The sequence below is a fragment of the Betta splendens genome, chromosome 1 (assembly GCF_900634795.4).
Source record: "Betta splendens chromosome 1, fBetSpl5.4, whole genome shotgun sequence".
In the NCBI taxonomy this organism is placed as follows: Eukaryota; Metazoa; Chordata; class Actinopteri; order Anabantiformes; family Osphronemidae; genus Betta; species Betta splendens.
The window spans coordinates 4,530,666-4,541,594 of NC_040881.3; the positions used below are offsets into that span (position 1 = coordinate 4,530,666).

General features: G+C 50.6%; 2 protein-coding genes across 3 annotated transcripts; both read right to left on the minus strand.

The window, feature by feature from the left end:
• Nucleotides 1–2,955: 2,955 nt before the first annotated feature.
• On the minus strand, nt 2,956–5,912 carry tnip2 (TNFAIP3 interacting protein 2). Of its 2 annotated transcripts, XM_029162087.3 has the most exons (5): nt 5,168–5,902; nt 4,586–4,972; nt 4,259–4,504; nt 4,047–4,163; nt 2,956–3,960 (listed from the first exon to the last, which is right to left on the minus strand). In XM_029162087.3, the coding sequence occupies exons 1-5, from the start codon at nt 5,483–5,485 to the stop codon at nt 3,661–3,663; spliced, it is 1,368 nt and encodes a 455-aa protein (XP_029017920.1). In that variant the 5' UTR covers nt 5,486–5,902; the 3' UTR covers nt 2,956–3,660. The 2 variants fall into 2 exon arrangements, with proteins under 2 accessions (XP_029017920.1, XP_029017903.1); XM_029162070.3 differs by having other exon boundaries at nt 4,259–4,972; nt 5,168–5,912.
• A 2,322-nt stretch (nt 5,913–8,234) lies between these two features.
• sfrp2 (secreted frizzled-related protein 2) lies at nt 8,235–10,715 on the minus strand. The gene is made up of 3 exons (XM_029163332.3): nt 10,132–10,715; nt 9,852–9,932; nt 8,235–9,624 (listed from the first exon to the last, which is right to left on the minus strand). Exons 1-3 carry the CDS (start codon nt 10,628–10,630, stop codon nt 9,320–9,322), a joined length of 885 nt encoding a protein of 294 aa, XP_029019165.1. The 5' UTR covers nt 10,631–10,715; the 3' UTR covers nt 8,235–9,319.
• Nucleotides 10,716–10,929: the final 214 nt, after the last annotated feature.

A 10,929-nucleotide genomic window follows, 5' to 3' on the forward strand; every position in this document is an offset into this window, starting at 1 on the left:
TTTCATGCAACCAGGATGGGCTTGAAGCTGTAACCACCACAGGAAAAACCACATCCTCCAGAAAGCTGTCGAGCGAAGCCGATTCTTCAAAACCCACCAGGTCCGGGCGTCTTCAGGCCGTGGGGTTCCGTCGTCGCCTTGCTGCGTGGAAAATCTTGGAGCTTTTGGAGTTTCATTGCAAACAGAAACTGAAGCTATTTGTCCTGGTTATGTCCATATGAACTAATGTTAGTCACCACCATGACGCGACTCATTGCTATGTCAGGAATCTTAACCATCGTTGCTGCCCTGCGTGTCTCAATACAGGCTGTACGGTTGCAGGTTGAGTCACACCTTCGCGAGTTCCTTTTGGGAAATGCACTAATTGACGGTCATTATCAGTGTAAGAGCAGTCACGTGTCAGGGTTCAATAGTAAAATCCAGTGAACACAATAAAGGCAGCTGCACCTGGGACCGCTGGGGACATTTACATGCACCAGCCTTTGATATGTGCACATGAAACCGTAGGGAAAATTAATTTGTGACTGTTATGAAATCAAGTACATTCCCTCAGGGTGAAGTGAGTATGAAATGAGGTCACGCTTCAGCTTATCTACAAGTAGATGGGTTAATACACACCTCACTGAGCACTGCTATCAGGAGTCTACATCAGCTGTGCTATTTGGGCTGTTTAAATTATAATTATTAAAATGAGGCCGAATAACATTTTGGAGACTTTCCAATTTGAACACTATATCTGATCTTTGCTTTATTACAACAGAGTTTGGAAAACAAAAAATGACACATGCCTAAATTTAAACAATACCCTGTATTTTCATAACTTTGAATTATTTGAACGTGTTATTTGAACACAGCCTGTTGGATAGTACTAAGGGAGGATGTGAGTTTTTCCACACAGTCCTCTAGTCTTTCTAGGAGTTGCTGCATTATTATAAAACCAAGGGATTTTACTACAAAACCTTGAGATTTAATGAATGAGCGAACTGTATGTAGGAAGAGACAAAGAGAGGAGCCACCGCAGCAGATATGACTCAACTGACTCCAGCTATGAATGGCTGTCTGGCTGTTTGTAGAGCGGCTTCATGTTCAGTCGCTCGTGATGTAAGATCGGATCTGCCGCTGTGAAGCAAATGTCCCACAAAAGTACGCAAATGCAGACGCGTCAAAAACACCGAGCGAGAAGCTTGGAGGGTCCCGTGGGCCGAGATCTGAATAAAACGCCAGAACGTGTCCAGTTGGTGATTTGCTGAAACAGATGAGACCCGTGCGTCATTCGTTAGTTGGTGCATATGTATGTTTTGTGGTTTTCCCACAAACAAGCTGCTTGGCTGTGACAATGAGGGGCTGGTGCCAGCAGGGATGTTGCAGGGGATCAGAGCCGCCTCGCAGCTTGTAATCACAACGCCGGGCTTCTCATTGTCAACTGCCTGCAGCTCTTCAGGATACGCTTCCGAACAGGGAATCTCCCTCGCTGGTTGTGGGCCACTCTCTGCCACGGCGCTCCTGCGTTTACGACCCCCCCCTGCCTCAAACAGCACCTTATAAAACAAAAAGGGGGGCTCCTCCAGTCGATAACGTTCCATTTTCAAATGAGCCTCTCTGCGTTTTTTTGGGAATTCCCTCGTAAGTGTGGGAATTTCCCGTTCTTTTAGGGTACACAGAAGATTAAAGGCTGTATCTATCCTCTCTGCATTTGTCTGGATAAGTGTCAGGCTGATGTTTTCCTCCTCTGTTACACTATGTCACGGCACATCCTGGTGCTTTTAAGCCGACATCACCTCATCCGCCGCTGTCACCTGAGTTTCTGAACGTTTTTTACTAACGCTTGGTTTCTTAGAAATGTTCCCAGACACTCAGGTGGGGACTTGTGACCTATTTTTTCCACTCTCAGATTAGTGGGCTGTGTGTGTGTGTGTGTGTGTGTGGAAGTGCAGTCACTTATAGACCCTGTTGTAAATGCGTAGGCGTGCTGGCGGAGGGGGACAATCCCCAGCAGGCAGCCTGTGGCCTTTTGTGTGTATTTCTACCACGGCGCATGTTGGCGTCGAGGTGAGATAGAAGTTGCCCTTTATAGCCAAACTCGCACCCGAGCCCGAGGCGCATGACTTTGAGCCGGGCTTATGTAAATGTAGGCGCGCGCTAGGCGCCTGCTCAGCCACACATATCTCCCCCCATTTAACCGATGAGCAACTTAACATGTGACTCTGCCTGGTGTCATTTGAATGTTTGGGGACTGGGAATATACAAAGCCTGTTTAGCATTTGTTCCTAAATAAGCTATAAGGGACTTTAATTAGGATTAGTCCCTTCATTACAGCATTACTGCTTCCTTTTCCCAAAATATGAAAGTTTTTCATGGAATGGGAAGTGGGAATGACCTCTTATTTTAATTGAATGGCATTTAATAACATTATCCTAATGCACGTAGCACCATCAGACAACGCACTGCAGCCTAAAACGGGCCATTGTCTGATAAAAGTACAAAGCAGCACAAGGGATGTGTGTTCGCGCACATAAATACCACCTCTACGTCTTTGCACTTCAACTGCCTACTTCCTTTTTAAAATCAGGGGATGTCCAGCTTCCTGCGCTTAGGTCACCATGGCAACGGCCTCGCCACACAGCCAGAACCGAGGGCGTCTCACTGCACAGGCTTTCACGGCGGGACCCGGGTTGCGGGTTCGAGTCTGTAACGCGACCCGACACCTTCGCGGGTCGTCTCGGTACCTCGGCAGCAGAACAGCTGGGAATCTGGCTGTGGCGGCAGAGCGAGCCCCATCAGGCAACGCTGGGACGGGGCTTTCCAGCGCGCGTGCACACAAACACAGACGCACACAAACACAGACGCACATGAAGCGCGCTCGTGGGTTGAGCTGCAGACGCTCTCGTCGGGACTTTGAAAGTCTACGCCGTGCAACAAGCAAACACATTTAAAGCTGTATGAACCACCATGAGGTAAAGTGTTGGCAATTCTTTTATTACAAAAATATTGTGTTCCCCAAAACCGGATCCCCCCAATCGCAGGATGCAGCCGTCCCACTGGCACACACAAAAATGAGACCCCAAAGCTTAGCAATGGGAAAGAAAGGCTTCTTATGACAAAATGTGACAAAGGGCTAAACATTGCACTAAAGCTTTACTGTTGGTAAAGAGAATAAATACTAATAGAATAATTCTACACCTAAAATCTTTTAGGAATATATAATTTATAGAAAAGAAATACATGACGTTGAATTACAACATTTCATAGCACCACATTTTCAACTAGAAATCTGAAGCTTATGCATCATGACTGTTAATCACAATGATCAGTTTTTGGCTGAATGAAAGTGCAACGCGTTTGTAATCTGCCACTTTGAGGTATATTGTATTCGGTTAATTGCATTGACGTCCACCGCGCTACCGTAGCAACCTCCCGCTCCGTCACAGGAAGAGAATGAACGTCTTTGTTTTTTGTTTGTTTTTTTTGAATATGCGGAAGTAGAAGGGCTTCATTAGGTCACATCTCTTGCGACAGGGGAACTGCTGGTGGTACGGTTTTGCTTCGCCGTCTGCAAAACGCCGCCGTTCGGCTGCTTCCAAAGCGCTGCCTCCGCGCGAGGCCTCTCCCGCCCTGTAGTGCTGCTCGTGAGCGTTCGCTCGGCCTGTCGCCGGCGGACCTTTAGAGTTTGGCACACTCCTCGCAGTGGTTCATGTACTCCACAGCGTCACTCTCGCTGAACTTGGCGTGGCACCACGGACACTGCAGCTCCGACACGGGGCACTCCCAGACCAAGCTCGGCGTCGCCACCACTGTGCCAGGCGACCGCGGCGCCGGCGCCGGCGCCGGCGGCTGCGGCGCCTCGGCGTTAGTCCTCAGCATGTGCTCCGGCGGCTCCTTGTGCCGCTTGGGGGAGATCCTGTGTCCTATGTGTACGCGGCACACGGGCACCAAATCCCTGGCCTCTCGACCCGCCCCCTGCTGGAAAGAGCAAAGCATGCTGGGTCAGGACGCGTTACCCCCGGCCGTGGGTCGGCGGCCGCGCGCCGCCGCCGCCGCCGTCTCACCTGCTTGAGCAGCTGCTGCTTCAGCTGATGCACCTGCTCCTTGAGGTCGTCGATGTGACCCTGCGCCCGCTCCCTGTCGGCGCGCTCCGACTTGAAGTCCTCGGCGTAGATGAGCACCTGAGGAGACAACTGTTTTAGAACGGCTGCTCAGCGGGCGCGCGTGCGTGCGTGCGCGCGTGCGTGCGTGCGTGCGGGACCGGACCGGCGCCAACCTGCTGCTCCAGCGTCTGGATGCGCTCCTGCTGCCGCCTCCGGGCCTCCTCCGCCTCCCGGCCCAGCCTGGAGCACTCCCCCACCTTGTCCTCCAGCAGGCCGTTGAGCCTGGAGATCTCCTGGTGGAGCAGGCCGGCGCCGACCGAGCCCAGGCCGCTCGTCTCCTTCAGCCGGTGGCACAGGCCGCGGATGTAGTCCTCGCGGCTGGAGTCGTACTTCTGCCACTGGGAGTTCAGGCCCTGCACCTGGAAGCGGAGACGCGGCGCAGTCAGAGGCTGCGTTCGGGGGCACGGGGAGCGCGGCGACGGACGGAGGAGCCCACTCACATACGCCACGCGCTCCTTGAGCTGCTTGTTCTCCGCCTGCAGCTGACGGACGTGGCCGCGGACGCCGCTCGGGTCCGGGGACTCCTCCGCCTGAGGCGTCTGCTGCGGCGCCGCCTCCTCCGGCGCCGCCCCCCTCGCGTCCGTCTCCAGCCGCGCCAGCAGCTTGTGGCACAGCCGCGCCGTGGCGCCCAGCTGGCTGCGCAGGCCGTCCGCCTCCTCGGCCAGGGAGCCGCACAGCACGGCCCGGGTGGCGTCGCGCCGCTCCCTCTCCTCCAGCGCCAGGCGCAGCCGCTGGACCTCCCGGTCCTTCTCGTGCTCCGGCTGACACCGCAGGCTCTCCAGCTCCAGGTCCTTCTGCCGGAGCTGCACGCTCAGCCTCTGGACCTCCTGCAGGGAGGACACGGAGGAACCGGGTCATGCAGAATCCCTGGTGCATTTTTAAATCTGTTCTAATGACTTAGTTAGAAATGCACCACATGGAAAGGAGCTTGTGCCACTATTCCGATCCTAACCTTCATTCAGCAGCCACTTTAGGCTGCAGTCATCTGCATAGAACATTTTAATACATAAATGCACATTCACCTCTTCCTGCCTCGCTGCCTTGAACTCCATGTCCTTTCTCTTCTGCTTCAGCTTACAGATTTCTTTGCACAGGCTCTCCAGCAGGGACTTGGACGGCCCGACCACCACGGGCTCGTTGTCCCCCACGTTCACACAGAGCCGCTCGTGCTTGCCCAGCCTCGCTTTTAAGTCTGTGATAATATTGTCCTTTAATGAGATCTCTTTGTTGAGCAGCTCGACTTCCACCCGAGTCTCGTGGTACAGCGTGTTCAGCGTGCTGTAGCTGCGCGTCCTGTCCTTCGGCGCGTCGTTCTCCGCGTTCACGCTCACGCTGTCCATTGCGCGCTCGGTGGATACGACGACAAAAGGGGTCTTAATAATAATCCAGCATCGACCGCCGCTGCGCCGAGAGCCTGCGTCTTCAGGAACGGACCGACTGTGTGAATTGTGTCAGAGATTTGGCCCATCGGTGTCGAGAGTAATATCCCCGAAGACTCTAGGGGGATTTCCTAGGGAACTTCCCCGCGTACTTTTTTGAGCTTCGTCAAACTGAGCCCAGCCTGCTCTCAAAGAGTCACTGTCGACAGTAACTGGGGTTTCAGAGCCCGCTGGCAAAAGAAGGCGCACTCAAATATTAACTTTACGTTTATATTGTAGCAAAAAGGCAGCGCCGACGGCTGAAATGTAAATAGCGGCGCGGCGTTCGCGACCCCTCGTAAAAAGGAGTGTCCGTGCGAGCGTATTAGGCCTAATTGCTATGACAGCCCGGAAATTGTTTCGTCCCACCCGAAGGCAGAAAGGTGGCTTCAAAAAAAGTAATAGACCTATAGTTCTATAGAAGTCCCCTATAGCAGCCCGCTGGCTAACATGAGTAACAATGCTGACAGAAAAGCATTAATTTTCCCTGCGGTAGTTTACCGGGTTTCCACGCATCCCGCCCTTAAACGTCACACCAAATTTCCCATATGCGCCAATCATTTTTATTATGTTTGTTCGTTTTAGCGCATTGACGATTTGGTGCTCAAACACACCACCTGCCGCTCCTCCGGCACTGTGGTGTAATGTAACAGTTGTGTCGGGCCCCCTGAACCGCGTTGTGTTTGTGTGTGCGCTCATTCGGGACATTTGTCCTCGGAGACACGTTGGAGGCGCCGCATCCATGCGCACACGTGCGGAGCGGCGCCCGTGACTCTGTCCCGACGCCCGGACGGTTACATGCCAACATCCTCCAAGCAACTTCCCCTGTGGCGTGACGTCAGCTCCAGAGTTTAATCCAATCCCATGACCCCGTCATTGTCTTCATATGTCAAAAATAATAAAAAGTTTGAAAAAGCCCACAGTGACACCTTGACACTATGTACACAAAACCACAAACGATTCAGTTCAGATAAAAAAGTGGAAACAGGAAATCAGGCCATTTGAGAACCTGTTTTCATTGTTTGTTGAACCCGAAGGTCAGTGAACTGACTCAACGTTATTTGGTTATTCGCTTCATCTCCTAAATTTAAAATCATCATCACGGCAACTAGACCTAATTGTTGGTACCAGAGTAAAGTAAGTTTGTACTTGCAGTTCACGCAGTCATAACACAGTCATAATACACAGGTGTTTGTAAGCAGTTAATTGTAACTTGAGGACCCGGTTCTGAATTAAACTACGTTCAGGATATGTTTACATACTTAACGGCCTAAAAGAGACAAGACACAATAACAAATACAAAAAAGTGCTGGTGGTTACACAATCCTGTTTAATGGGTAGTGGACACTTTAATCACTGTTGTCGCGTCAAAATGAAAGTAGTGTCTAGACTGCAGGAGCAGAGGACGCGATTTGAGCCTCATCCCTGAGCCTTGAGCTGCTCTACTGTCCAGTGGGGAGTTCCGGGTATTTCTGGGTTAATCCCACCAATGTGACGTGAAAAGGCGTGAGTCATTCAAGTCACCTAATATTACACATGTGACAGATTGTCATAGTCACAAGTCAAGGTGTGAAGAAGTGCCTGGTGGTATTTTAAAGTGTCGACCCGAGGCACCGTTCACCTTCTATTATTATCATTGTTCATGACGAACCCGCGTGCTGCCTAAATCTGTCTGAATGAACCTGAAATGAGGAGGCGGGCGAGATCTTTACGCCTCCTCGTTTAGGTTCCTATAACCTCACACCCCGATTCATCTGTAGCACGGTGTGACATCAGCATGAACGGCCCAGAGAATTAAAAATGTCTGGGACTCCCCAGGACGGAGCAGCCCTGACGAAGCCCCTCCATCATGTGGTGTAATGTATGTTTAACTGTACTCCTACAGGCCCATGGACGGTTTCATTATTGCATGTCAGTACAGTGTCAGTCATCCAGATAGTACAGTATTTTAAAAGACCTACAAAGAAGTTCAGTTCAGCAGAATCCACGCAGAATGTATGAGTCACGGAACGGACCCGACCATCACAAATGGTTCTGATCCAATGTTTATTTAGCGGGAGGACATTCCATCTGTGAACAAATTTGCTGTATTCATGAGAATTGTTTTCACGTTTTGACATTATGTGAATAAAGGAATTATTAATTTAATGGAAAATAAATACATAATTTCCACCATCACTAAAGTTCCGTATGGCATTAGGCCATCAAATAAAAGGGTAATTAGTCTGTTTTTTAAAAAAGGAAACTAGATGTACATCAGGAATTCTTGTTCCAGGAAGAAACACGGCTGTAGTATTGAGAAATCTTCATTTAAAAGTACAGCCGTGCCTGTGAGTCATACAGTTACAGTACAGCAACACAGTAAAACTACTGTGATTTTCCCAGAAGCGTGTGGTCAAAATGAACATGTTATAATTAAAATGTTAACCGGCAGGAAGTGAAAGGCAAAACATAATAGATGAGAATAATCAGGGATATTACATTGTGTGATAAAATATTACGCAACCTGCAAGTGAGGTCACGACTCCATGATGGTGACCTGCCACAGACGTCCATTAGATGGCAGCCTTTAATAAACATGCAGGTTTAATTCATGACTACGTTGATTTTGTGTTGGCTAAAACTGAACGTTTCAGCATCTAAATTCTGAAGAATTCAACTACAGACCGAGTCAGAATATCCACAGTTTTTAATAGCTGGAAACTTTATACAAGAATAAGACAGTATTTAATATTTACACAGTAATACCTTCAAAAAAATACTTTACATTACAGACAGATTATATGGGATTAACAAATTACTGCCAATCAGATCAACACTAGCAACCACAAACAAGGCAGCAAAGCTTCAAACGAACACTTCACGTCAACGTTTACATGAAACACGAAAGTCTGGAGTAGAAAAATATCAGAGCGGAGTCGAAATCCTCAGGTACAAAACGTTTGCCAGGAAAGGTAAAATGCTGAACAGTTAGGAGAATATAGCCAGCTATCTGTCATCATCCCTCCCATGATATGCATCAGTGTGAGTGTCAGCGCAAGCAACTTTATTAGGATGCAAATGTCTTAAAGCTAAAACTCCCTTAAAAAAACTTATTGACCTTATTGTGTCTCTGCGGCAGACGAGGCCTTTGACTCTCGGATTTTAGAACAAGGAGCCACCTGTCTTCTATTAAACCCTAATTGATGCTTACTACTTTTTAAAATTTCATTATGCCAACAGAAAAATATGTTGAAGTGTGTTAAACTCAGCCGTCTGCAGCGTTTAACAGCACGCACACATCTGCCAGTGATTATTAGAGTCTATCAAATGAATCCAGCCTTCTAAGCTCTGCTGGCTTTCACTCTAACCATGCAATTAGTGATTCCTCTGCAGCCTGGACACCAGCTGAGCGCAATTAACTGCAATTAATGAGGTGACAGCGACGGCAGCTCCCCGGGGGCAGGAATGAGCCCCACGCGGACGCTAGGGGCCACCAGAGGGGCCCCGGTGCCGAGCGACGCAAAGTGAACGGGAGTAGAGTCAAGTGTCGGGACGCTCGTGTGAGTTTTAGTGTCTGTGACTCGTTTTAAATGCGATGATTCATGCAGTTTGAGTGTGTTAGGGCATAGCACCTTCCAGGAACTGGAGTGACTGCGACTTATTGGAGCATGCACCGCGGTGGGAGGTGAAGAAGAACAAGCGTCCGGTGCGACTGGAGTCATTCGTGACTGCAGACCAACCAGACCCCCGCGCAGCGCCCTCTGCCGGCGGCCTTTAGCACTGCAGCTTCCGAATGCTGCGGGAAATCCGCTTGAACTCGCGCTGTCCCTTCTGCCAGCGCTTCAGCGAGGTGATGACCAGGTTGCCGTCCATCTTCTGGCCCATGACCAGGTAGGCGGCGTTGATGTCGTTCATCTCCTCGCAGATGCACTGCAGGCCGTCCTTCAGCCACAGCACCGTCTTCCGCAGGTCGCGCTCCGTCATGCCGCTCATCTTGTAGATGGTCCTGCTCTTGGTCTCCGGCACAATCTTGGTGTCACCGTTGACGTAGAAGATCTCCTTGACTTTGATCTTCAGGGCTTGGTGCACGAGGAGCAAGAAGAAGAGGTCATCATCGTGCATGCAGATATATTATTTTGACCTGTTTCTGTTGTTTCGTGCAAAATATGAGCGGGTCAGATTCTAATCACACTTTCATAGGCTTCTAGAGACGTGACGCCTGCTCCTCAGCTCTCCTGGAACCTCCCTTCATGTTCTCTTGGGGCCTCTGCTAATTGAAGACTAAGAGAACTGGTGTGTTACTCACCAAAGTCGTTCTTACACAGGTTGTCAACTATTTCGTTGTCATTTTCATCCGTTTCCTTGCACGCGTCACACACAGTGGGCACTAAAACAAATGAATGAGACTCACTTTACAAATCCGCGATTATCACACATATGCATGAATAGAATGAGACATAAGTCAACACAATCTGGGCCAAACAGTCAGATGCTCACATTCTGGCGCCCACTGCGGACACATGAATAAAATCTCGCGCAATTTTCCACCCGGGCATTGGTGCGCGTATCCAGACGTGGACGCTCACCTTTGGTGACTGGCACGACGTTCTCCGTGCTCGCGGGCGGGATGCACAGGTCGTTGTCGAGCGGGAAGCGGTCGCAGTCCAGCATCTTCGGCCACGGGAAGCCGAAGGACGACATCACGGGCGCGCAGCCGCTGCGGACGCCCTCGCACAGAGACCTGCACGGCTGGATGGGCTCGTCCAGGTCGTCCAGGCACACGGGGGCGAAGAGGGAGCACAGGAACTTCCTCGTGTCCGGGTGACACCGCTTCTGGACCAGCGGGATCCACGACGCCGCCTGTTGCAGGACCTCGTTCATGGTTTCGTGTCCGAGCAGGTTCGGCAGGCGCATGTCCGCGTACTCGATGTCGTTGCACAGGAGGAGGTTTGCGGGGATTTGTTTGCAGTGGTTCTTTTTGTAGAGCAACTCGTGCTGGCCGAGGCTGTACAAGCCGTGGATGGCCGCCACGCACGGCAGCGCGATCATCCACAGGACCGTCACGCGGGCAACCGGCGCTCTCATCGTGTGTGCGCGTAAAACGGCTCGAACAGAAACAGAGGCGCTCAAACGGCGGCTGTCGAGCGTCGGTGTGCGCGGATGCTGCGCCTTTCAGTGGTCAGCTCGTATTCAAACGAGGGGTTTTCTTCAAGGCACGTCGGGGAGGAGTCAGTGAGCTGCGCGTAAAGACCCCCGTCTCCACGGAGCGCACTTGGTTTATTCACATCAGGTAAAGTTCGTTCTCCCCACTTTTCAACTATAGCTCTTGGGAGATATTGTGAATTATACTTCAGAGAATCACCAGCCGTTCCCTAATATTTTTT